This window comes from Pan troglodytes, chromosome 19 (assembly GCF_028858775.2).
Source record: "Pan troglodytes isolate AG18354 chromosome 19, NHGRI_mPanTro3-v2.0_pri, whole genome shotgun sequence".
NCBI lineage: Eukaryota > Metazoa > Chordata > Mammalia > Primates > Hominidae > Pan > Pan troglodytes.
The window spans coordinates 11,975,099-12,001,195 of record NC_072417.2 but is presented as its reverse complement, the minus strand read 5'-3'; the positions used below and the strand labels follow the sequence as shown (position 1 = coordinate 12,001,195).

The window sequence follows — 26,097 nt, the reverse complement described above, 5'->3', positions numbered from 1 at the left end:
TGTTTCTGTTTTCTCCTCTTACTTCCTTAATACTTTCATTTTTCTTCTAGTTTTGCAAGACAGTGGTCAACAGGAAGACCCAGCAGCTCCACCCTCCCAAGTGACAGGCCATTTTCGGACGCAGCCGTTCTGTGCCCACTCTTCAGGCAACTTTCGATTCCTTACTGTAGCTAATTCTAGATGCCCTTCAATATTGTGAACAAATAGACCGTCTGGTGTCACAGAGCCCGCGTGTGCAGGAGCCTGCTCCTCCGAGATACGTGGCGTGTAGGTTGCTGTAGTTACAGCGCCTCCGTCTCTCTCCATTGTGTTCCGACCCATTTCTGTGTGTTCCCCCGACCTTTATTTCCAAGTGACATTTTCAGTCTTTCAAATAGCTGCCTTTTGTGATGTGGTGATTTAAATGATTTAAGTTCATTTGTTCTCAACCTTGGGGTAAACTGAGGTATTCTGCTTCCTGGGAAGATCTTCGCAATTTTGAGTGCTCCTGTGGGGAGCGGGGATGAGCTAAAGATACAGTGTTTCCCTGCCCCCCACCGCTTCCACAAAATAGCAATGTGGTTTTGCAGCTCTGACTTCTGCTCCCAGTAACCCATCGTTAGGGCACTCTAGCACTATGGAGGTACCCAAGGCTCAGCCAGTCTCTATTTAAGAAAATTTAACAAATACGAGTAACCCTGTCCCAATCACTGAATCTCTAGTTACTACTCTTAGAAACACCTGTGGCTTCTTGGCCTTCCTGTTGCCCGCTCTGAATCTCTCTGCAGTCTACAAAATCGCCCCAGTCAACTCTCCACTTGGAGGGAATTGTCCAGTGTGGCCCCTAGAATTGAGTCACCCCCTAGATACCAACTGTCTGACCCTGAGGAGCTCTGTAAGTCCCTGCTCCTCCTCTTCCCTTTGGGGCTGGTGCTGCCACTCAGCAATAATCCTCTTTTCTCTGTGCTTTCTTAGGTCCCTGTCCTCTGTCTTTGAGGCTGGTTAGGACGCAAGAGTCCTGATCTTTCATGCTGCACAATATGAGCATGCAAAAAGCTTTTCCCAGCAGAACATGTTCCCTCGTCTGCAGTTGCCGGAAAGGAATTTGGGGATCAAGAACTTAGCTCGTCCTACCCCCATGTTGAGTTCTGCCCTGGAAAACCCAAAGCAAGTAGTGATCATAGTACAGAACCCGACCAAAGTAGGCTGGTGAGGAAGTCCAGGCTCCAGGGGAACAGACGCTGCCCAGTGTTCATAGCTTCCTGCAACTTGACAGAGCCTGAGTTTGTCTCTTAGTGGGAGAATCAGAGAGAGCTGTAGTGTCACCTGACATTCCCCAAACCTTGTGAAGCACGTTGGCCTAAGTGTGCTGTGATCCCAGCCCACGCTAGCCTGGGTGCATCTGCTAATGGGAGACCAAATCTTTGTCCGGGAAGCAAGAAGTGGGTGGGAGAATGTATCCTTCTGTTTTTGTCAGTTTGTTTGCCTTACTCATTTCTAAGTGCAATAAGGGAGTGTCTCACAGGATTGCACCTGTGACATCCTGATGGATGCTTCCCTGTGGCCCTCCTGGGGCAAGGGTGGACAGACTCAGACCCCCAGCATGGTTAGCGCTGACCTTCATTGAGGTCCCTTTGGAACCAGATGTCTTGTTACAGACACCTTCCTCTGTGTGAGTCTCCTCACCTTGAGGGGTCTTTAGTAATGCATCTGGGTAGCATCTCAACTGCTGGTAGCATTTATCTGACTTGGAAACTTGGAGAAGAGGCATTCCTACTGGAGAACAATGTCGGTGTTTTCCTATAAGCTCTGTGTTAGCTATTCATTATATTTGTGCTTAAAGATGTTCCTTCATTCATCAACTAGGGGAAGTCCAGATGCGGGTTATCTTGAAAGAAACAAACTGACGTTCTAGGCAGACAGTTGTCTATGTGGTCTGAGGGTCAGCAGCTGTTAGTCTCCCTCCTTTGGCTCTTGAGGCCCACACATATCACTTTAGCCCTAACAAGGGCTCCTCCCACCTCCACCTGTTGCCCCAGTTGAAAAGCATCCATTATGAGCTGAGGTCAGCCTGGAGCTGGAATTGCAGCCCACACAAACATAAAGGAGGATGTCCCTGGTCTGTTCCATCCCCACGGATGGTGTTGCTGCTGGGCAACAGTGTTGGCTTCTTTTAAGTACCCCCTTTCCTCCTCACCCACCTCCAAACTGACTAGCACTCAGAGGGACTTACGATAAAGGTTCAGCTCCAGGGGTAGTACCTGAGTGTGTGCCATGCCCCTTCAGACCAGCTGCTTCCATCAGAATTCCAGGGTCACAGCCCTAACAGAAGCAGCAGTGCCTCTGTAGGAGGGGTGCTGGGCTCTGGCCTTCTCATGCAGAGAGGTCCGGGACAGGGTCAGTATTGTGGGCATGTGTATAGCTTCCCAAGTTCTTTTACAGTCCCTGCTGGGACTCCCTGACTGACTTTGGTTGGTTCCTAGTGCTACTTCTTTTACAAACTACACTTTGTAGAATTGATTAGATTACCTTGTTTATTTAATGTGAGTTTGTGCCTTTTTGTCTCAATCTTCCAATACAGGTATATTGAGAAAAAAAGCAGTCTAATAAAATCCTAGACAGAACTTTCTGGAGTCCAGTTTGGTGATGTCCATTTTCCAACTGTATGTATCCTCAAACTTGCACTGATAACCGCCATTTTACCAGGGCAGGATTAGGAAGAGGTACAAAGGTGTGTCTGAAAATTTTTGCACGTGGATTTCTGCATATAATAGTCCCGTGTCAGTTTACTTATGCAAACATTGCACATCTGAATTGTAATTTGGCCGTTTCCTACTGACAGGATGTCCTTTTGCTTTTGTCTGCCTCCTCTTCACATCTTCCTCTTTATCCACCCTACCAAACAAGCAAAACATTTATTTAAAGTAGTTTTAGGCCGGGCGCGGTGGCTCACACCTGAAATCGCAGCACTCTGGGAGGCCGAGGCGGGTGGATCACCTGAGGTCAGGAGTTCGAGACCAGCCTGACCAACATGGCGAAACCCCATCTCGGCTAATTATTATTATTATTTTTTTTTTTTTGAGACGAAGTCTCGCTCTGTCGCGCAGGCTGGGGTGCAGTGGCGCAATCTCGGCTCACTGCAGCCTCCACCTCCCGGGTTCAGGCGATTCTCCTGCCTCAGCCTCCCGAGTAGCTGGGATTAACAGGCGCCCGCCATCAAGCCCAGCTAACTTTTGTATTTTTAGCAGAGACGGGTTTTCACCATGTTCCCCAGGCTGGTCTTAAACTCCTGACCTCAAGTGAGCCGCCCGCCTCGGCCTCCCAAAGTGTTGGGATTACAGGCATTGAGTCACCGCGCCCCGGCCTACGTTTCATTTATTGACGGCTAATTCTGTAGGAGTCCAGGAATCCCCAAACGTCCCATATGCAATAGGTAATCCAATAAGTTTGGAGCAGAAAGCCGCCTGAAAGTGGGCGTGGAGAACGGAGGCGCTCCCGCAGTAGCGTAAGCGCCACGGGAATGGGGAGATTACCTGCAGCCGGGGGGCGGGGGAGACCGGATCCCAGGCAGGACAGTGGCTAGGCTGCGTGTCCCCACCCCCGACCCTCGTTTGACCCCTGGGTCTCTGGATGGCGGGGAGCCGGGGCGAAGACAGCACAAGGACGGAGCCCTCGGATCCCTCACGAGTGGGGCAGAGGCTGCGGCGGCGGCGAAGCGACAACTTCCGCCGGAAGACGGCCCATGGCGCGGCGCACGCTGGGAGCTGCGGACGGCGGGCGCGCGCTGGGCCGGGTCTAGTGGCGGCTGCACACCTCGCGTCGTCTGGGGCGGTGTTGCGCGAGCGCTGATGACAGGCCCGACACGCCCCTCTTACGTCCGCGAACCCGTCTTCGCTCAGCCTCTCGCAGCTTTGCGCTCGTGGGAGAGTCCCGCCTCCTTCTGCGAACCGCACCACCCAGCTCCCGGGGTGCGCGGAGGGCGCGTCTCTGACGGAAGCCGGGGCGGACGGTCGAAGTCCGGAAGAAAAACAGTCCGCGACAGCGAGGCGCGTGAGACCGGCCGCCCGCAGGGCTGCTCTGGCCGGGACCCGCTGGCCGGGAGACGCGAACCTGCCGGACCACCGCGCGGGGACGACGGCGGCCATGAGCTCGCGGAAGCTGAGCGGGCCGAAAGGCAGGAGGCTCAGGTGAGGGCACCCTGGCGGCAGAGGCAGGCCTGCTCGAGGGGATCGGCGCCCCTTGGGCTGCGGGCTGGGGGTGGACAAGGCACCAGACCTCCATGACTGCCTTTGGTTCAGGGGCGCTCCCGCCTTCTCCCACGCCTGTGTCAGGTGGGCTGTGTTGGGCCCGAGCCTCGCGCCCCCTCTAAGCCGAGGCCGCCAAGCTCGTTCCCACTGGGGCGCAGCAGGTGTCCCGGTTGCTTTCTGGAGAGGCCAGCCGTGTGGGGTTGTTTGAGGTTAAAGACATAACGAGGCCGTCACCCTTCGGCTCTCGGTTAGAAATCTTTTTCCTACTTTTCATCAGCACATACATCAGGAGGTCTGCCTGATCCCATGGTGAACCCCGGGAATCCGAAATCAGATTGAGATAAGATCCTTTAGGGAAGTGACTTAGCCTGGTCTCTTGCCTGCTCTTTCACGGGGAACAACGCTAATCGCCCACTTAGTCTAAGTCACGATGCTTGGATTTGCGGCTAATCGTCGGATTTGAGAGTGGGAACAAGAAATCCGGACTTTGGCTCTCCATCCTCTTAGAGTGAGTCTGGGAAAAGAAGTCTCTGAGTAAAAGGTCTTTGTTCCTTAAGCCTCTGTCGGACAGCAGGGGGAGATCGTAAACAAATGAAGGTCAAAATCTCAGGCCGAGTGCCTGGGAAGGTGGTTTCTGTATAGTGTTGTTTATGCTAACAGGGAGGGACAGGAAGTTGCTTTAAACTGGCCAAGAATTTCTTGAAGTGCTTTTGAGAACGTCGACCTCTAAGAACGGGGTCTGTTGAAGGAGAGATGTTTTGGCATTATCTGCCCTTTTCTCCCACCCGCCTGTACCCTCTGCCATTCCAGATCTCCAGCTGCTGCAGGTACTCCTCATCGTGTGCCTAGGACTCATGCTAGGCTGTTCCTGGTCTCTGCAGGGTCTGTAGCTCCTGCTTGCTCTGTGCTCCGCACAGTCTGAGGCTTCTTGAAGAGCTGCTGTGACTGACTGTTCCACTAAAGACATCTGTAGGTCTCTCTTTCCTGAGCCTCTGACTGGATCCAGTGTCATTGAGGCCCCTTATCTAGTTTTCTTGCTTCCCTAAGACTTGTAAGCTGAGGTGGAAAATGTTATCCAACTGATGACTTTTCCCGAGAGAGTAGTCTTTATTTTTCACGGAATACTACGCAGACATAGAGCATAGACTCTTAAGAGAGATGTCGAGAAACCTGTTACTTAAAAACTCCTTGGCCGGGCGCGGTGGCTCAGGCCTGTAATCCCAGCACTTTGGGAGGCTGAGGCGGGCGGATCACCTGAGAGATCAGGAGTTCAGGACCAGCCTGGCCAACATGGTGAAACCCCGTCTCTACTAAAAATACAAAAGTTAGCCAGATGTGGTGGCACACACCTGTAATCCCAGCTACTTGGGAGGTTGAGGCAGGAGAACTGCTGGAACCTGGGAGGCAGAGGCTGCGATGAGCCGAGATCATCCCAGTCCACTCCAGCCTGGGCAACAGAGTGAGACTCAGTCTCAAAAAAAAAAAAAAAAGTCTCGCTGAAGTGCTTGGCAAAATTGGCTTGCTCCAGGGATCTGCTAGGGAGGAGAGAGGAAGGGAATATGGTGGTGTTATCTCTTTTATTTTTTAAATTCCTCTGCCCTTGTAGTGCTGAGGCCTATCACAAGGTGAAATCCGAACCCCTAGGATCTTCCTGGTGGTCTTAGGAACACTTGGGGTGAGAAGTAGGGATCAGAAGTTGCTGACTGAGCCATAGATGATGACAGAGGGGTGTGGGTGGCTGGAGGAGCTGATGGAATTAATACATTCCTGGCAGTTCAGCCCCCTAACCCTTCGCTAGCCTGACCTGAAATTCTTGGGCTCCCTTTGGCAACTCTGCTATATCAGCAGCACCAGTGCTGCCAGGTGTGGGTGGCTGTGAGCCAGCATGGAGGACCCAGTCCAGGGGGGGATTTCTTGCTTCAGCAGAGAAAGGTGAGGACAGACAGCTGATGGTTCAGTATCCCCATTCCCTCCACCAGCACAGAAACCCACATTTCCCATCATGAGTGTGGCAGATTGCAGTGACATGAGCAGGCCTAGACCCCGTGCACTATCTTTTTTTTTTTTCTTTTGAGACAGAGTCTCACTCTGTCACCCAGGCTGGAGTGCAGTGGCACAATGTCGGCTCACTGCAACCTCTGCCTCGTGGGTTCAAGCAATTCTCCTGCCTCAGCCTCCAGAGTAGCTGGGATTACAGGCACCTGCCACCATGCTGGGCTAATTTTTGTACTTTTAGTAGAGACGGGGTTTCACCATGTTGGCCAGGCTTGTCTCGAACTCCCGACCTCAGGTGATCCGCCCACCTCGGCCGCCCAAAGTGCTGTGATGACAACGTGTGAGCCTCTGCGCCCGGCCGACCCCGTGCACTATCTTATCCTCCTTCGTCCATGACTTCCCTCTGCATCCCTTCCGCAGCATACACGTCGTGACTTGGAACGTGGCTTCGGCGGCGCCCCCTCGAGATCTCAGTGACCTGCTTCAGCTGAACAACCGGAACCTCAATCTTGACATATATGTTATTGGGTAGGTATCTGCAGGCTCCTTCGCCCATCCCTGACCAGTCCCAGGTTTCCCTGTGGGAAGCACTGTGACCTGCCCTCCTCCGCTCTGGAGTCTGAAGGCTGGGAGCTTTCAGCCTGCTTCAGGGACAGTCCCATGTCTCTGGTCCCGGGTCAGCAATGGCAAAGGGGGCTGGAGATCAGCAGGCAGGGGAGGGAGACCTCATGGCCATCAGAACTCAGGCCTTGAAAGTCCGTGAAGATGGTATCAAATATCTGTGGCAGGGGAAGTAGCCTGGAGGCCAGGGGCCAAGCCTCTGAGCTGGCATGGTCAGTTTGCAGGAATTGAACTCTGGGATCATAAGCCTCCTTTCCGATGCTGCCTTTAATGACTCGTGGAGCAGTTTCCTCATGGATGTGCTTTCCCCTCTGAGCTTCATCAAGGTAACTTGCCAGTTCACGGGCACTTGACAACTGTGTTTTCACATCTCCACTGACCCCTGCTTGTTTGGTCTGATGTGTTCCTCTTACTCCTGCTCAGCCTTTCATGCTGTTTCCCATTTGTTTAAAGAGCTAAACCTCCCTTCCACCTGGACCCCTGGGGCTCCTGCCTGCCTTCGCCTTTCTGAGGGAGCTGGAGTCTCCAGGGGTTGGGTTAACACCTGGATATGTTTCAGCTTGGGAAGATTCTGAGGGGAGGTGCAGCAGGGCTTGTCATCACCTCAGTGCTGGCCCCTGCCCCAGCCACCAGTCTCTACTCAAATGCCCATCCTGAAGTCTCTGAGTGTAATCATACGGCTGTCATTTATCAAGTGCTTACTTGGTGTTAAACATCATAAGTAGCTCTTTATATTATATATGTTATTTTAAAATCTTAACAAGTCTGTTGAAATAGAGATATTTTACAGAGAAAACCATGGCTCAGAAGTCACATGCGCTATCTGGGATTTGGATCCAGATCTCTCAAACTTCATAACCCAAGTTCTTAACTACTAATACTTTATTGCTATGCTGGTGAACTCTAAGACTGACAGATCTTAGGCATGGCTAGCCTGCTGGTGTCATAGGGTATCCTCAGGTCATACGGGACGTGCACTTCAGATTCTGGGGGTCCAGAGGTTAGGAGAGGGGAGTCAGGTGTGGTGGGTACTTTGGGCAGCCTTCTTAGTCTGAGAGACCAGTATACTCTGGGGTGTCTTTAGACAGTAGGAGAGTCCACAGGAAGGCCCTGGGTTGCCAGATCTTCACCTTCACCTTGGTTCTGCCCTGCACACCTGAGGAATGAAACACACTCCCATTCACAGCACCTGGTATACAGCTGCTTAGAAATACCAGAATTCCCTCTTTCCCCTTGAACAAGATGACTCTTGTTCTTCAGAATGGATTCTGTCAGCCTAGTTTGCCTGGGGGTACTGAGGCAAGAGCTGTGTGTCCTTTGGAGGGGGAGCAGAATGGGGAGGAAAGAATCTAAGGTTTAGAACTCCTGCTGAGGATAGAAAACACCAGCCCGAGTCCTTGGTTCCCTCCACATCAAACCCAGAGGCCTCTTTCTGTAGATAGGGAGCTAGATCCTTACAGAGGACACAACCACTTCTCTCTCACCCGCCACTCCCTTCCCAAGACTGCAGGCCTCCTTGCTTCTCGGCTGACTGGCAAAGGATTGGTAGGATGGAATTGAGCCAAGGAAATTAGCTCAACTTGTGGCAGAGACACAGCCCTTTCTACCCATGTGGCCTACTGAGATTGGGAGGCCAGACTGAGGGCCTGGCACCCAAAATGAATGCCCTTCTTTCCCCAGCCAAGAATCAGGGTGGATGGGTGAGCTCCGTGCATTTGCCAGCTATAGACTGAGAAGGGCTGACCCCCTTCCACTGCTCCAGGGCCCCCAGCCACCTCCTGCTAGTCCTTTCTTCGCTCCTCCTACTTCATTTCCTCCAACTAGAACTTTCCCTAGAACTCTCCTGCTTTTCCCACAGCCCCACCCTTTCTCCCAGTCTAACTCTGTCCTGCCCCGACCCCACCCTCCCCGCCCCCACTTCCCTGCTGCTCCTTCACAAAGCGAGCCAGTGTCTTTGTGGTGGAACCCAGTGGCCTAAAGCTGCTTTGTGGGTGGGGATTAAGCCTGAAACTTTTCCTGAGTCTTTATCAGTCCCCTTGCTTCAATCCTGACCCTGGGAGTCAGCCCCTCATGGTCCAGCCCGTCCTCCATCCCTGTTGTCACGTGTGCTTGGGTGTGGGAGAGAGAAGACTGGGGAGGAAGGTAGGCTTGAGGACACACCTGTAGCAACCTCTGGCCCACCTGAGGTTCTGATGCCTCCCTTACCCAGTGCTGGGTTTGAGGCTCCTCCTGCTTCGACTCCGCTATACCAGGGCTCGTGGCCTGCAGGATCAAGTTTCATAATTCCTGGAAGGCCCCAGTGCACGCTCCCCACCCGGGGATTTCCTCCTTGGCCTCCACACTTCATTCTCCGGAAACAGCTCCTCGGGTGCCCGTGGTAGACAGCCTGAACCTGAGAGGGAGAGCTACTGGCTGCGGCCCATTCCCACCCCACCTTTTGCAGCTGCAGATAGTAGGGATCTTGGCAGTCCTAGCCCTTTGATGTTGTTTTACAATACAGGTAGCCCTACTGCTTCCTTAGCCTCCCTAAATCTTAGTTCCTCAACTACAAAACAGGGACGGTGATTCCTTATAGGGTTGACAGGAGTAAATGAGAGAGGAGGCACTTGAGCAGATGTTAGCTATTCTCCCTAGCCTGTGAGCATGTGTCCTTACCCACTGGCATTCCATGGGTGTTGCCTTCATGGACACCCAGCTGCACGCAGTATATAGTTATGGGGTTTGAGGGGAGCATTTTCTTATTTTTTTTTTCACTGAGCTATAATGTACACAGAAAAGCATGCAGAAATTCAGTGTACACTTTGATGGGTTTTTGCGTGTACCGATGTTACCATCAGCCACATCTAGATAAAGAGCAGGCCGAATGCGGTGGCTCATGCCTGTAATCCCAGCACTTTGGGATTATAGAGGCAGGGAGATTGCTTGAACCCAGGAGTTCAAGACCACCCTGGGCAATATGGCAAGACCCTGTCTCTACAAAACAAACAAAAATAGCCGGGCATGTTGGTGCACACCTGTGGTCCTAGCTACTCAGGAGGCTGAGGTGGGAGGATTGCCTGAGCCCAGGATGTCAAGGCTGCAGCGAGCCATGATTGCACCACTGCACTCCAGCCTGGTAGACAGAGCGAAATCCTGTCTCTAAGTAAAAAGGGAGGAATGGGGGCAGCTGGTGGATAAAGAACATTTCCAAGGAGAGAGGGAGGAAGGGAAGGGGATAAAGAAGAGCATTTCCAGTATCCTGGAAACCTCTTATGTTCCTTCCTTTTAAGAATGCTTGGCCGGGCGCGGTGGCTCACGCCTACAATCCCAGCACTTTGAGAGGCCAAGGCAGGCAGATCACCTGAGGTTGAGAGTTCAAGACCAGCCTGGCCAACACGGTGAAACCTCATCTCTACTAAAAATACAAGGCCTGGTGGTGGGCGCCTGTAATCCCAGCTACTTGGGAAGCTGAGACAGGAGAATCACCTGAACCCAGGAGGTGGAGGTTGCAGTGAGCCGAGACCACGCCATTGCACTCCAGCGTGGGCGACAGAGCGAGACTCCGTCTCAAAAAAAAAAGAATGCTTAAACCAAAAAATAATAGCTTTCAGATAATCCCCACAGCATCTATGAGATGGATTCCTACTTTATCAATGAGAAAATACACTGAGAAACTGCCTCAATGTCAAATAGTAAGAATCAGAGCCCGGGTTTGAACCCAGATCTAACTTCAAAGCCAGTATCCTTAGCTTATCTTCTCTTCCCGCCACCCGCACGCCTAGGCGCAGAATCTAAAACCTCAGCCCCCAGAATGTATCATTTGGCAGCTGAGAAGAATGGAAAGGCTTGAAACTCTGAGATTCAAACTGGGATATCGTAGACCCTGGAGCAGGACACTGCATGTAGCTGAGGGCTCTCTAGAGTCCCTAGCACGGAGCTTGGGAGGGATGCACTTGGCCTGTGTGGTTTAATGAGCGACCTTTGCCCTCTCTCTCCTGCAGGTCTCCCATGTCCGTATGCAGGGGATCCTCTTACTGGTCTTTGCCAAGTATCAGCATTTGCCCTATATCCAGATTCTGTCTACTAAATCCACCCCCACTGGCCTGTTTGGGTACTGGGTAAGGACTGAGCTATTGTCTGAGTCGTGAGCTGGGAAGGGCTGGGAACTGTGGAGCTGGGCAAAAGAAAAAGGAAGTGAAAGGAATCTTGGTCCTCTGTCCAGCCCAATGCATGTTTGTTCTTTTGCCTCAGAGTGGGCTTGCTATCCCTGAGGCCAGGCGAGGCGAGCTGGGCTCTGTGCATGGAGAGATCACCCTGGGAAGCTTAGTTACTGTCCCTAGGAGACCCTGCAGGAAGTGAGACTGTCTCCCCTCAGGTCTAGGATGTGGAAAGAGGGGTGTGTCCAACCCGAGTAGCTTCCCACTCTTCTGTTGACCTGTTCTACCAGGGGAACAAAGGTGGAGTCAACATCTGCCTGAAGCTTTATGGCTACTATGTCAGCATCATCAACTGCCACCTGCCTCCCCACATTTCCAACAATTACCAGCGGCTGGAGCACTTTGACCGGATCCTGGAGATGCAGAATTGTGAGGGGCGAGACATCCCAAACATCCTGGACCACGAGTGAGCCTGGGTCTGCAGACCGTTCCCTGCCCTCTGCCCCATGCTAACCCCCATGAGTGAGCCTGGGTCTGCAGACCGCTCCCCGCCCTCTGCCCCACGCTGACCCCCACGAGTGAGCCTGGGTCTGCAGACTGTTCCCCGCCCTCTGCCCCACGCTGACTGCCACGAGTGAGCCTGGGTCTGCAGACTGTTCCCCGCCCTCTGCCCCACGCTGACCCCCACGAGTGAGCCTGGGTTTGCAGACTGTTCCCCGCCCTCTGCCCCACGCTAACCCAAGCCAGCGTCCTCTGCCCCGTCACGGATCCCCCAGCCAGTGTCGTCAGTGTTCTGGCTCCCACCCTCTCCCTGCCCCTTCCCTGGTGCCCATCTGCTGTCTCCCCTTGCTTTGCCTGCCTGGGGTCCCCTTCCTCCAGCCCGTCTGTCCTGCTTAGAAACCCTGAACACTTGGGAACAGGTCAAGGACCTTGTGGCTCCTGAGGTCACCAGGAGGGCTTCTCAGCCTTTCCTCGTGACCAGTTAAGGAGAGGAAGGAAGGGCCACAGCCTGCTCTGTGTTTGCCAGAGCAGGCTCTTTAGTAGGTCTCTTCGGTTTGAATGGTGGTTTAGGAGCCATGAGAACAGTTCCAGAGGACCCACGCGTGCCCTGGCGTCTCACTTGCCCCTCGGGTTTTCTGTGCCCCAGCAGCCCTTGGGTTGAGCAGGCTGAGCCACCTGGTGATCTCCCTTCCCCGACTTCATCACAAATCCTCAGGCTGCCCTCCTTTTTTTCTGAAGCCTCATTATCTGGTTTGGAGACATGAACTTTCGGATCGAGGACTTTGGGTTGCACTTTGTTCGGGAATCCATTAAAAATCGGTGCTACAGTGGCCTGTGGGAGAAGGACCAGGTATCCAGTGAGGGGAGGGTTCCAGGGGGTGATCTGAGCCCACGGTGGGGGCCATGTGAGCTGTGCAGAGTGTTGCTAGATGCCCTCGCTGCTGTTTTCTTTTGCCCAGGTCTGGTGGGGGAGGCTGTCTAGCAGGGCTTCGCATCCAGGGGTGAGGCAGCCACGCCTGATCTTCACATGGAAAAGCCAGGGTAACAGACCCTGGATGTGCTTTAGAATAGGGAGTCAGATACAAAGCATGAAATGAATTATTTAAAAAAGAAGAATAGGGGCCGGGCACGGTGGCTTATGCCTGTCATCCCAGCACTCTGGGAGGCTGAGGTGGGTGGATCACCTGAGGTCGGGGGTTTGAGACCAGCCTGACCAACATGGAGAAACCTCATCTCTACTAAAAATACAAAAAAAAATTCGCCGGGCGTGGTGGCACGTGCCTGTAATCCCAGCTACTCGGGAGGCTGAGGTAGGGGAATCGCTTGAACCCGGGAGGCAGAGGTTGCAGTGAGCAGAGATAGCGCCATTGCACTCCAGCCTGGGCAACAAAAGCAAAACTCCATCTCAAAAAAAAAAAAAGAAGAAGAATAGGGAACCAGAAGGGCTTTGCACCAGGCTCCATCATGCATCAGCCCATCGTATCCCTGTCGTCTTTCCCATCCCCAGCCTCGTTTCCCTCTTGGAGGGTGAGGTGCCCCTTTGGAGGACCCTGGCTTCCCCAGGTTCCCCTCTGACACATGTCTGCTAGTGATCTCCCCTAGAGATGGAATTCCAAGTCGGGTCCCTGCAGTCTAAGGACTGGGAAACGGCAGACAGCTGCCTCCGCTGGGCCTTGGTAATGTTTCCGAAAGGATTCACCTGCTTTCTGGTGGGAGTGGGCTGCTGAGTAGTCACTGGGGCAGTGAGGAATTGGAGTGGCATTGCTTGACTCTTGCCCCATTTGTGACGGCATGTGCTGATCCCTTGAATGGAGTGTGGTACTGGGCCACTGGGTCGAGACTACTGGGAGACGGGGACTATGACTTTGTCTGCAGCTCAGCATTGCCAAGAAACATGACCCGCTGCTCCGGGAGTTCCAGGAGGGCCGCCTACTCTTCCCGCCCACCTACAAGTTTGATAGGAACTCCAACGACTATGACACCAGGTGAGGAGGGAGTGGGGGGCCAGAAGGTCTAGGAAGTCAGGTTACACTGACCCTGCTGGCATGGGAACTGTCTCAGAATAGAAGTGTTGGGGGGGCAGGAATTGGTCTAGCCATCCCCTCTCCAGAGTGGCACCTCCTGTCCACTTCATGAGGCACTGACTCGGGGAGCCGTCCCAGATCTCGAGAGAGTGGGAGGAAAGCCAGTGCCAGCAAGGGCAGGAGAGGTGTGTGGGGAGTGGGGCTGTTACAGATAGAACCAGAGGAGAGGGTGGAGCAGCTGCCTCCTGACCTAGGAGGGACTGCACTTCAGCTTCGGGAAACCCCAGACCTTCTGGTCCCCAAACGGGGCAGAAAGCTTGGCCCAGCCAGTTACTGGTATTAAGGACGCCTGCCCCAGCCTGTGAATGGGTCAGGTCCTGTGTGAGAAGGTGAAGTAGTAGGTAGAGAGTTTCATCAGGATCAGTGCAGAGATCATGAGTCTGGTAGTTAGAAGCACAGCTCTGTCTTACTTTAGCCAAAGCGTTTAGGCCTTGATTTTGTCAGCTATAAGGTGTGGATGAGAAGAGCACACACCTCATGAGGCTGAGGACTGAAGGAGGCCGTCACCCAGTAACCATGGGAGAGAACGGCTATTGTGACTTTTCGATTCATGCCGGCTGGGCGCGGTGGCTCACACCTGTAATCCCAGCACTTTGGGAGGGCCGAGGCAGGTGGATCACTGAAGGTCAGGAGTTTGAGACCAGCCTGACCAACATGGTAAAACCCCATCTCTACTAAAAATTCAAAAATTAGCTGGGCATGGTAGCGCGCACCTGTAATCCCAGCTACTCAGGAAGCTGAGGCAGGAGAATTGCTTGAACCCAGGAGGCGGAGGTTGCAGTGAGCCGAGATCTCACCGCTGCACTCCAGCCTGGGTGACAGAGCGAGACTCCGTCTCAAAAAAATAATAATAAAATAAATAGATTCATGTCTTCCCGTGATAGATTTACTAAAAACCTTTCTAAGAAGCTGAGAAGGGGCCAAATAACCACCAAAACCTGAGAAAGAACCACTGGCAACATGTCCCTGACTCATTTTGGGGCAAGGAACCTAATCTCTTTGAAGAAAAGAAGAGCCCCTTACATGTCATGAGGGTCTTTGTTCCAGCGGGAGCAGCTTGTTCATTCCTCCTAGCCGGAGTGTCTCTGTGAGGGAGGTGGGAGGTACCGGCAGGGCAGCCCAGGGCTTTGGGATTTAACCAGGGAAGAAATATCTCCACAGCCAGACCAAGACAAGAGGTAGAACTCAAGCTTGGTTCTGGAAGTGTTACAGCAAAGCCAAAATATCCTTGCCAAGGAAAGGGGGAAAGAGTGAGCCGATTCAGCAGTGTGGAGCAAGACAGGGTAGGGTCGTGAGCAGGGCTGTCCACAGAAGAGGAGGCAGTGGACGCTGGGGAAGGGACCCGCCCTGGGCAACAGAGCAGGCAGGAAAGGAGGCAAGAGGCCAGGCTGCAGCAGGCTGGCCGGCCCAGATCAACAGCTGCAGGGAGACTGCCAGTCTCTGCAGCCATCCATTGGAAACGAGAGTCCTGGTGGGAGCTGTAAGGACAGGGTAGGGCCTTGGGTGGGGAGGGGATGCTTGAAGCCAGGAGTTCAAGACCTGCCTGGGCAACATAGTTAGACCCTGTCTCTATGAAAATTTAAAAATTAGCTGGGTGTAGTGGCATGTGCCTGTAGTCCCAGCTACTCAGGAAAGCTGAGGCAGGAGGATCACTTGAGCCCAGGAGTTAAAGGCTGCAGTGAGCTGAGACTGACTCACTGCACTCCAGCTGGGCAACCCTGTCTCCAAAAAAAAAAATCCTCTTTAAAAACTTACCAGCAGGAAGAGAGCTGCTGGCAGGCCCTACGGCCAGGCGTCCCCTTCTCCCAGCCCTATGGCAGAGAGACCTCCAGGAGACTGAAGTTTGTTGCAAAAGCTGGATCTGGGCTGGAGTTGGCAGGGTCTGAAAGGGTAGAGAGCTTTGGAGAAGTTCAAGGGCTTCCCCAGGTAGCTCAGCCAGTGAGTGGCAGAGCTGGGGCTGAGACTGATCTCTGAGTCTGTAGCCCACAGTGCTTTCCTCAAGCCCATCGTACCTCAGGATTCACGGTCATCCTTGCCAGCAACAGGAAGAAGGATGGCACGGTGAGGAAGGCAGACTCCCGCTAAGGAGGAGGCACGCACCTATTTCCAAATAACAGCTCATTGTGATTGGCGTGCAGGTGTGCGCCGAGGCTTTGCCTGTATCAGTTCCTACCATGTCCTTGTTAGGTAAACAGTGTTATTATTGCCTGTTTACAAGGAAAGCAACTGAGTCTCAAAGAATATATAAGTAAGGAGTAACAGGCTTCTTCATCGCACGAGGATTGGAACTCGTATCTGTGTCTGTAGACTCATGAGCCTTCGGTACTGCTTCCCTTTGGCTGGAGCCCAGGAAATGCAAGACTGTCTGGGCGGGAACAGGGGACATGGTAACTGAAATACTCCTGGCTGGGGCCAGGATCCAGGGGCAGCTGGGAGTTTTGCAGTGAGCAGGGCCTGAGCCCACCTGGGGAACAGATATTCCTATCTAATGACACTGTTATTTTATCCTTGGAAACCCAGTTGAGACATCACTTCTCCTAGGACGCCTTCCCGGCCCCTCCTCATCTCACTGAGAGTTCCTCTCCTGCCTTGTGCCACCCCCAGCCTTGCGCATGCCATGCTTTCAGTGTTGCTTTTGAGACACAGCGTACCTTTCTTACTGTACTGTGATTGCCCAGAGAGCAGAGACGATCTGATTTAGGACCATCCCTGGGAGTAGCACAGTACCTGGCATATGTTACCAAGCCTGGGAGTTAGTCAATAGAAGGTTTCCAGAACTCCGTGCAGAAGGTTGGAGCAAATGTTAAGGAGGTGGACAGCTAAAGCTAGGAGAGGCCTGTCAGACTTCCTGTCAAGGACAGTATCTTGAAGGAGGCACAGAGTTTCGCAGAAAGCAGAAGGGCGGGCTTTCCAATCAGTCAGCACACTGACGAGAGGCACCTGGAGGGGCCGGTTTGATGAAGTGACTGTGAGCGTTAGTGTGCTGGGCCAGCCACTGCGGTGTCCCTGAGCCAAGATGTAATGAGAAACGAGGCCAGCTCCCTTATAGGGAGGGCAAAAGGGCTGAGGGCAGGGCGGGAATCCTGCTAAAGTCCGGGGTTACACTGGAGTTTTGTTACAGTTGCCACTGTGAGCCCAGACAAAGTGTTTTATTTTTTTAGAGACAGAGTTTTCCTCTTGTCACCCAGGCTGGAGTGCAATGGCATGATCTTGGCTCACTGCAACTTCCGCCTCCTGGGCTCAAGTGATTCTCGCCTGCCTCAGCCTCCTGAATAGCTGGGATTACAGGCACCCGCCACCATGCCTGGCTAATTTTTTGTATTTTTAGTAGAGATGAGGTTTCACCATCAGAGTGAGAACCCTCCCCCTGCAAAATTTTTTTAAAAGGCCTGGTGTGGCCGGGTGCGGTGGCTCACTCCTGAAATCCCAGCACTTTGAGAGGCCAGGCGGGTGGATCACGAGGTCAGGAGATCGAGACCATCCTGACGAACACGGTGAAACCCCGTCTCTACTAAAAATAAAAATTAGCCAGGCGTGGTGGCGGGCACCTATAGTCCCAGCTACTCGGGAGGCTGAGGCAGGAGAATGGCGTGAACCCAGGAGGCGGAGGTTGCCGTGAGCTGAGATCACGCTACTGCACTCCAGCCTGAGTGACGGAGCGAGACTTCGTCTCAAAAAAAAAAAAAAAAAGGCCAGGCGTGATGGGTCACACCTCTAAACCCAGCAATTTGGGAGGCAGAGACAGGATGATCACTTGAACCCAGGAGCTCAGGTTCAGCCTGGGCAACATGGCGAAACCCCATCTCTACAAAAAAATACAAAAGTTGGCATGGTGGCACATACCCGTAGTCCCAGCTACTCAGGAGACTGGGGTGGGAGCCTTGCTTGAGTCCAGGAGGTTGAGGCTGTAGTGGGCTGTGATCACACCATTGCACTCCAGCCTGCGCAACAGTGAGACCCTGTCTTAAAAAGAAAAAAAAAATAGCTGGGCATGGTGTGTACCCGTGAAGTCCCAGCTCCTCAGGAGGCTGAGGCAGGAGGATCATTTGAGCCTCGGAGTTCAAGGAGGCTGCAGTGAGCTGGGAGGACACCACTGCACTCCAGCCTGCATGACAGCAAGACCCTGTCTCTAAAGAAAAACAAGGTGGGGTGGAGAGAACTTGGTTAATTTGTACACGCTCACTTTGCTTGTTTCTTGGATTTTGCTAAACAGGCTCCTCAAGGACTTTGTCCATCCTATTTCTCATATCCCCAGTTGCGGGGCACATAAGAAGGGCTAAGTAAATCTTGGTATGCCCAGTGATCAGCCTGGCCGTGGCAAGGAAAAGGAAAAAAGGGGGGTGGGGGTGGGCTGAGAGTCCTGAGGAGGAAGGAGAGACAGGCTGTGGTCAGGGCTTGGGGAAAACCCTTACATGACAGCATATATGGGCTCCAAACCATCACAGGGAAGTTAGGGAGGGAGAATGCTTTGAAAGAGAGAACGTGCATTTGTGTGGTTCATTACCAAGTTTGTTTGTTTGTTTGTTTGAGACGGAGTCTCACTCTGTCGCCCAGGCTGGAGTGCAGTGGCGCGATCTCCACTCACTACAAGCTCTGTCTCCCGGGTTCACGCCATTCTCCTGCCTCAGCCTCCTGAGTAGCTGGGACTACAGGCGCCCGTCACCACGCCTGGCTAATTTTTTGTATTTTTAGTAGAGACGGGGTTTCACCATGTTAGCCAGGATGGTCTCCATGTCCTGACCTCGTGATCTGCCCGCCTTGGCCTCCCAAAGTGCTGGGATTACAGGTGTGAGCCACCGTGCCTGGCCCTATGTTTGTTTGTTTTTTTCTTTTTTTTTTTTTGAGATGGAGTCTTGCTCTGTTGCCCAGGCTGGAATGCAACAATGCAATCTTGGCTTACTGAAACCTCCGCTTCCCAGGTTCAAGCGATTCTCCTGCCTCAGCCTCCTGAGTAGCTGGGGTTACAGGCACATGCCACCACGCCTGGCAAATTTTGTGTGTGTGTGTGTGTGTTTTTAGTAGAGACGGGGTTTCACCATGTTGGCCAGGCTGGTCTTGAACTCCTGACCTTGTGATCCGCCCGCCTCAGCCTCCCACAGTGCTGGGATTACAGGCGTGAGCCACCGTGCCCAGCCCCATTACCAAGTTGTAAGCATTGCTAGGCACCTGCTGTCCAAGGCAGATTCAGGGACGCAGTGTCTGTGGTCTCTGGGATGGGAATACCACATTCCAGTGCCCTCTGAACACTCCTTAGAAGAGTGAAAGATTGGAAACGACCCAAGGAGCCAACAGGCAGACCAGGGTTAGTCAAAGTTACCGCTTCTTGACCACTCCCTTGACGCCCTTTAATTTCATTACTGCTCTTTGAAGTAAGTACTGTTATCACCCCGTCTTAACAGTTGAAGAAACTGAGGCTTAGAGAAATGAAGTCACTTGCCCAGGGGCATACAGCTCTCAATTAACAGGACGGAACCTTCCCCCAACTGGTCTCTGATTCAAAAGTCTGAGCTCACCACTGTAACGCCATTCTCCTCAGTTGCTAGAATACTTACTCTTTTACTGTTGAAGGGACACCAGTACATTGGGAACATTTATTTAAAATAGCAGTTGAATAGGCCAGGCACGGTGGCTCACGCCTATAATCCCAGCACTTTGGGAGGCCGAGGCGGGCGGATCACAAGGTCAGGAGTTCAAGACCAGCCTGGCCAGCATGGTGAAACCCAGTCTCTACTAAAAATACAAAAATTAGCTGGGCATGGTGGCTCAACGCCTATAATCCCAGCTACTTGGGAGGCTGAGGCAGGAGAATCGCTTGAACCCGGGAGGCAGAGGTTGCAGTGAGCTGAGATTGCGCCACTGCACTCCAGCCTGGGCGATAGCGAGACTCCGTCTTAAAAAAAAAAAAAAAAAGGCAGTTGAATAAAGAAGGAGACAAAAATAGTGTTTCCAACTGCGAGTATATGGAGCTGTAAACATTAAGATTAGACGGACATTTTTGAGGGACGAGCTTCAGCTTGGGTTTTTAGTAAGTGTACCTGGTTATTGAGTACCTGTGTGCCAGGATCTGTGCTAATGCTGAGGATACACAGGACACTCCAACAGCTAAGTCCTTGCCTTCAAGGCTTACACACTAAGTGATGTGCTGAGTGGGAAACAGAAAATTGCAATGTAGTGTAATCGTATAATACTGGTATAAAATGCTTCAGTGGCCGGGCGCAGTGGCTCACGCCTGTAATCCAGCACTTTGGGGGGCCAAGGCGGGCAGATCACGAGGTCAGGAGATCAAGACCATCCTGGCTAATGCGGTGAAACCCCGTCTCTACTAAAAATACAAAAAAATTAGCCAGGCATGGTGGCAGGCGCCTGTAATCCCAGCTATTCTGGAGGCTGAGGCAGGAGAATTGCATGAACCTGGGAGGCGGAGCTTGCAGTGAGCCGAGATTGCGCCAGTGCACTCCAGCCTGGGCGACAGAGCGAGACTCCGTCTCAAAAAACAAAAAAAACTTCGGAAGCAAAAAGCTAATGTCTGGGATGGTTTCGGCAGAGGCCTCTCCCTGGTGAAGAAAGGTGTTCCAGGCAGCAAATACCGCAAAAGCAAAGGTCCAGAGGCTTGAGAGAGTCACCAAGGTGGAGTGGGTCTGGGGAAGTGGTGTGAGATGAAGGACGGGGGTGGTCAGACTCCTGAGCCCCTTGAAAGCCCTACTTGGGGACTTTAACTTTATTCTGGAGGCAGTGAAGACGCCTTAAAGGTTCTAAAATAGCCAGGTGCCCTGGCACATGCCTGTGGTCCCAGCTGGTCAGGAGGCGGAGGTGGGGGGTTGCTCGAAGCCCAGGCATTTGAAGCTGCAGTGAGTTAGGATTGTGCCACCGCACTCAGCCTGGGCAACACAGCAAGACCCTGTCGATGGATTGATCAATCAATAGGTAGGTAGATAGGATTCAACACAGTGAGACCTGTCGATCGATCAATAGATGAGATAGAGTGTGTGAGACCCTGTCTATAGATTGATTGATTGATTGATCCAATCAGGCTTTATTACTCTGGGTTGATTCAAGAAAGGAGATTGTCCACGAAGGGGGTGGAACCCAGAAACCGCAGCTGTCCTGCTCCCCCGCCACACACACACCCCACCTCCAGGACTCAGAGCTGCTGGTCTCCAGGAGGGCAGGGCCTCAAGGCCAAGCTGGCCTTAGACACTGCCACAGTAGTTGCTTCGGAAGGCTGGGTTATGGGTCAGAGACTCGTCTTTGGTCAACTTCAGTTACCTGGAGGAGGAATGCATTTTGTCTCTGGGGCGTATGACTTTTTCCAAACCCCTCAGGGAAACTGGCAAGTGAAGAACAGGTGGGAGGTCTCTCAGTCGACTCCTTTTTTTTTGGAGATAGAGTCTTGCTCTGTTGCCCAGGCTAGAGTGCCGTGGTATGATCTCAGCTCACTGCAACCTCCGCCTGCCAGGTTCAAGCAATTATCTTGCCTCAGCCTCCCAAGTAGCTGGGATTACAGGCGCCCGCCACCATGCCTGGCTAATGTTTGTACTTTTAGTAGAGAGTCAGGATGGTCTCGATCTCCTGACCTCATGATCCACCCACCCTGGCCTCCCAAAGTGCTGGGATTACAGGCGTGAGCACCGCACCCGGCCTCTCAGTCGACTCTTGAGAGGAAATCATAAAGGCCAGTGTGCGTGGCGAGCTCATTTTGCACCAAGCACTGTGCTAAACATTTTATGTACTTTATCTCATTGACTCATCCTAGCAACCCTACATGGTAACTACTGTTATTCCCTCCACTGGCAGGCGAGGAAGTTGAGGCCTGAGAGAGGTTAGTTTGGTGGTTAAGAGCACATGCTCTGTGGTCATGCTGGCTGGCCCTGAATCCTGGCTCCACCACTTAGTAGCTTGTGACTTTGGGAAAGGTGCTTCCCCTCTAAGCTAAGTCTCAGTTTCTCCACCTGTGAAGAGAGCATGATACACCCAGGCACAGTGGCCCATGCCTTCTAATCCCAACACTTTGGGAAGCTGAGATGGGAAGATCCTTTGAGGCCAGCAGTTCAAAACTAGCCTGGGAAACATACTGTCTTTACAAAAAAATGTTTAAAAATTAGCCAGGCATAGTGCCACGCACTTACCGTCCCAGCCACTCAGGAGGCTGAGGTGGGATCGCCTGAGCCCAGTAGTTTGAGGCTACAGTAAGCTGTGATGTCACCACTGCACTCCAGCCTGCATGACAGAGCAAGACCCTGTCTCTTTAAAAATAAAATAAAATAAAATAAAAGGTGTGGTAACAGTACTGATCACAGGCATCGTCTGGTAAGCATTTCCTAAATGCTTCCCTTCCCTTTCCTGAGGCATACTTCTAGTATGCAGGGCAGCCAAATACAAGCTCAGGTGTGTCCAGCCTCAGAATCTCAAACCTCAGCTGCTTTGATCCACTGCTGCTTTTGCTCAAGAAAGAAGCAAAGCTTTGAAATGGAATGTTTCTGAGTCACAATTTGATCCATAAAAACATGAGCTAGACATACAGAGGGTCCTGGCTAAGTCTGACAAGGGCTGGCATACTTTGGATTCTGTTGGGCACCTTCCTGCCTGCTGCCTTGCTCCCTCCGGCTCTGGCCCCGGGGGTCTGTGGCTGCCAGTAGTTGCTGGAGTTAGGGGCTCCAGCAAGCTCATGTGGGCTCATTTCTGCTCTTAGGCCAACCCTTTCTTCTTTCCCCATTCTTCCTCTTTATGCCCCCTGCCCCTGCAGTGAGAAAAAACGCAAGCCTGCATGGACCGATCGCATCCTGTGGAGGCTGAAGCGGCAGCCCTGTGCTGGCCCCGACACTCCCGGACCACCAGCGTCACACTTCTCCTTGTCTCTGAGGGGCTACAGCAGCCACATGATGTACGGCATCAGCGACCACAAGCCTGTCTCCGGCACGTTCGACTTGGAGGTGAACTTCTGGGCTGCCTGATACTTGCCAGAGGAATAGCTATGCTGGCCACATCCCCAAGCCCTCCATCCCTGGATTCGAATGTCAGCCAGTCCCCCAGGGGAGACCTGTGGAGGCCATGATTGCCTTTCCTGCCAGGTCGGATATCCCAGCTCCTCTTAGGAGCCGTTGATGGCTCTGTCTGTCAAAACCGTGTTCAAACCCTTTGTGAAAAGGTTTCCATTTCCTTTGGGTATTCTCCCTTGGGGCTAATGAGTTCCATTAGGCTTATTACCCAATGTGAGAAGTAGGACTTCTTTTATTTGTCCTAAATCTATCTGGATCAAGTTGCAACGGGCGCTCCCTCCATCCCTGCGTCCTTGTATCTTGCTATCTGAATGACCAAGGCGGTGTTGGCCTCCTTCAGGCTGCTGCCCCTCAGCCTTCACGTTTTCATACAGGTTTACTGGCGTGTGTGTGTGTGTGTGTGTGTGTTAGGGTCTCGTTCTGCCGCCCAGGCTGGAGTGCAGTGGCGGTATCATAGCTCACTGAAGCCTCCACCTCCTGGGCTCAAGTGATTGATCCTTCCACCTCAGCCTCCCTAGTAGCGGGACTACAGGTGCACGCCACCACGCCTGGCTGTTATGTATTTTTTGTAGACACAGGGTTTCACTATGTTGCCCAGGCTAGTCTCGAACTCCTGGGCTCAAGTGATCCTCCCAAACTGTTGGGATTATGGGTGTGAGCCGCCGTGCCCGGCCCCCGCTGGTGTCTGCGTTGTGTTCTTGGATTATGGGCGTGAGCTGCCGTGCCCGGCCCCCGCTGGTGTCTGCGTTGTGTTCTTGGATTATGGGCGTGAGCTGCCATGCCCGGCCCCCGCTGGTGTCTGCGTTGTGTTCTTGGATTATGGGCGTGAGCCACCGTGCCCGGCCCCCGCTGGTGTCTGCGTTGTGTTCTTGGATTATGGGTGTGAGCCACCGTGCCTGGCCCCCGCTGGTATCTGCATTGTGTTCTTGCACATTCACAGCCGTTCTCACCAGAGCATCCCCCCATGTGGGGCTTTGGGTCAGATAAGGCGGGAGGCCTGAGAGCAGCTGCCTGGCCGCCTCCTTAAGCCTCTCAGCTGTGCCTCTGCTCTCCGCCATTCCTACCCCCCCAGCGCTGGGCCCCATGGGATTCCCTGACAGGGCCAGCCACCCCCCGACTGGTGTTCGGCCCTCTTTCCTGATGGCCAGCCAAGGTCCGTTGGAGCAGCCCAGTGGAGTTCCATGCCCACCCCCTCTGGGTGCCCCACCTTCCCCGCTATGTTGGAAGGGCACAGTGAGGAACACTTGGCCTCAGAGGAGGGAATGATGCTGCAGGATTCAGCCCCCTTCCCACCCCCGTGTCTAGCTGAAGCCATTGGTGTCTGCTCCGCTGATCGTCCTGATGCCCGAGGACCTGTGGACCGTGGAAAATGACATGATGGTCAGCTACTCTTCAACCTCGGACTTCCCCAGCAGCCCGTGGGACTGGATTGGACTGTACAAGGTGATGTGGTGGCAAGGCAGGAAGTCTATCAGTGACAGCCCCTGGTTCATCCTTCCCGAGGGCTCCTGGGAGCTGGGCAGATGCTGACGAACTCACCCTCATCCACCCCAGCGGTTCTTCTGTAGCTAAAGGCTGGCAGTGAAGGGCGGCGGGGAGGCACACAGTACGGTAGCCAGGCCCAGCAGGGAGACCATCTCTTCCTTAGGACTTGCCTTGGGTCCCATGTCCTCCCTGACCACTGATGGCCTGACTCCCCCTCACAGGTGGGGCTGCGGGACGTTAATGACTACGTGTCCTACGCCTGGGTCGGGGACAGCAAGGTCTCCTGCAGCGACAACCTGAACCAGGTACGTCACCAGCACCAGGTACATCGCCAGCAGGCAGGCCTGCCTCAGCACTCCTGTCTTGTGGAAGGAACAGAGTGCTGAATAACTTGTCACTCAGAGCTGGGTGGAGCCCAGAGCCCTGGAGCTGACCCCAGTCCTGTCCATCCCCCTCCAGGTTTACATCGACATCAGCAATATCCCTACCACTGAAGATGAGTTTCTCCTCTGTTACTACAGCAACAGTCTGCGTTCTGTGGTGGGGATAAGCAGACCCTTCCAGGTAAGCAGTGCTGGTGAGGGAAGGGGAAGGGTGAGGGCTTGAGCTCATCACTGGCTCCCTGAGGCCCAGGCCTGGGAGCCAGCCGGTACATGAGGGGCCGCTGCAGTGCAGGAACGGGGGTGATGGAAAGCACGGAGGAAGACCTGCTCTCCATTTCCACCACCTGCTTTATCCCTGCAGATCCCGCCTGGCTCCTTGAGGGAGGACCCACTGGGTGAAGCACAGCCACAGATCTGAGCCAGGATGGGAGTGAATCCCAGGTGGAGGCCAGAGCTGGCAGCCAGCTCTGCCTTTCCACTGCCGGGAGTGCTGGGGGCCCAGCCTGGCCCCCTGAAGAGACAGCCAAGTGTCGTCCACATACTCCTCCCAGAGTGAGCTCTAACCAGGCTCATTTGCTCTCTGCACTACTCATCTCTGGAATTAGCCGCTTAAATACAGGTTTTTGTTGCTGAGATGTGAGTGAAACCAGCTAGTGTGTCAACAGTGAAGACCTGGGGACAGTTCTGCGTCTCATTTCTGGATTCCTACCTCCTCTTCTAGTCTTGCCCAAGTAGTCCTGCCAGGCACATGCCCCATTTGGCACAGGCCTGCATTCTTGTCGTGCCGTCCTGGGCCTCAGGCTGTCTGGGAGGGGAGATGCTCACATTTGTACAGGCTACATAGACTGGTGCAAGCAGTGCTGGATTCCAGGAGTCTTGGCATCTCATAGCTTGTCCCTGTGAGGAGTGAGCAGAGGGTCTGGGATTTCTGCTTTCAGCAAAAGCAGTCTGACTCAGTGGGCAGAATGGAGGGGCCCCTCTAGCCAGGCTCTTACGCCATGGTTATGACCAGGTTGATGAGGGTCCTTCAGCCAGCACAACCTTCCTCCCTACCCACGGCATGGAGTCTGACTGCATGGAAGTTCCAGATCCTGACAGAGAGAACTGGGAAGGATCCAGGTTCGCTTCTGTTGGTAGCTTGAGTCCCATGCCTCCACCCTGCCATCTGAGGAAGGGGTGACAAGTGGTCAAGGAGCTGTGGCCACAGACTTTTCCAGGGTGGTCCTTGTCAGGTTAGGTGCGTCTGCGCCACCCTTGTCAAGAGTCATTGACGACGGGCCCCCCCTGGACCCCCCGGGACCTCAGAGTGGGGGCAGGCAGAAGGGAGAACCAGCTCAAGACATTTTGGAGGATCTGGCCCTGCGGGTCTTCAGAGAACACCCTCTAGGGGCTTTGGGGACATGGCCTGTCCCCACATCCAGCACTTGCCTCCACCGTGGTCACTCGGCAGCCCTTTTCCCAGGAGAAGACACCTCTGGGAGCCTGCTCAGTGCTTGTCCTGCCATCCTGTGTCCTGGGACTGAGGGTTACTCCAGTTGCTCTGTGTTGCATACTCTCCCCCGCAAGCCTGTGTATGAAGAATTGTCCCCTGGCTTCCAGCAGGCCATGGCTGGCTGTTCTGTGACTGTTACATTGTGCAGGGGTAATTAGAAGCGTGGCTTTTACACTTA

At 53.4% G+C, this 26,097-nt stretch overlaps 2 protein-coding genes and 1 long non-coding RNA gene across 6 annotated transcripts in view; 2 read left to right on the top strand and 1 right to left on the bottom strand.

The window, feature by feature from the left end:
- PITPNA (phosphatidylinositol transfer protein alpha) overlaps nucleotides 1–2,603 on the top strand; it is a 44,853-nt gene extending 42,250 nt beyond the window's left edge. The window contains exon 12 of the mRNA XM_009431530.3: nucleotides 51–2,603. The gene's annotated coding sequence lies outside the window, so the exon portion shown is untranslated. The remainder of the gene's footprint in view (nucleotides 1–50) is intronic.
- On the bottom strand, nucleotides 2,500–3,654 carry LOC104002745 (uncharacterized). Its single transcript, XR_001710675.3, has 2 exons — nucleotides 3,513–3,654; nucleotides 2,500–2,874 (listed from the first exon to the last, which is right to left on the bottom strand). It is a non-coding gene; the product is annotated as an uncharacterized LOC104002745 (long non-coding RNA).
- Nucleotides 3,448–26,097, top strand: INPP5K (inositol polyphosphate-5-phosphatase K). 4 transcript variants are annotated; one of them, XM_054669945.2, is made up of 13 exons: nucleotides 3,755–4,166; nucleotides 4,504–4,734; nucleotides 6,642–6,749; nucleotides 7,067–7,168; nucleotides 10,823–10,939; nucleotides 11,269–11,444; nucleotides 12,218–12,329; nucleotides 13,355–13,464; nucleotides 22,307–22,493; nucleotides 23,865–24,002; nucleotides 24,266–24,349; nucleotides 24,504–24,608; nucleotides 24,789–26,097. In XM_054669945.2, the coding sequence occupies exons 4-13, from the start codon at nucleotides 7,136–7,138 to the stop codon at nucleotides 24,843–24,845; spliced, it is 1,119 nt and encodes a 372-aa protein (XP_054525920.2). In that variant the 5' UTR covers nucleotides 3,755–4,166; nucleotides 4,504–4,734; nucleotides 6,642–6,749; nucleotides 7,067–7,135; the 3' UTR covers nucleotides 24,846–26,097. The 4 variants fall into 4 exon arrangements, with proteins under 4 accessions (XP_511250.6, XP_063654231.1, XP_054525920.2 ...); XM_003315275.6 differs by having other exon boundaries at nucleotides 3,853–4,166; nucleotides 7,060–7,168; XM_511250.8 differs by lacking the exon at nucleotides 4,504–4,734 and having other exon boundaries at nucleotides 3,448–4,166; nucleotides 7,060–7,168.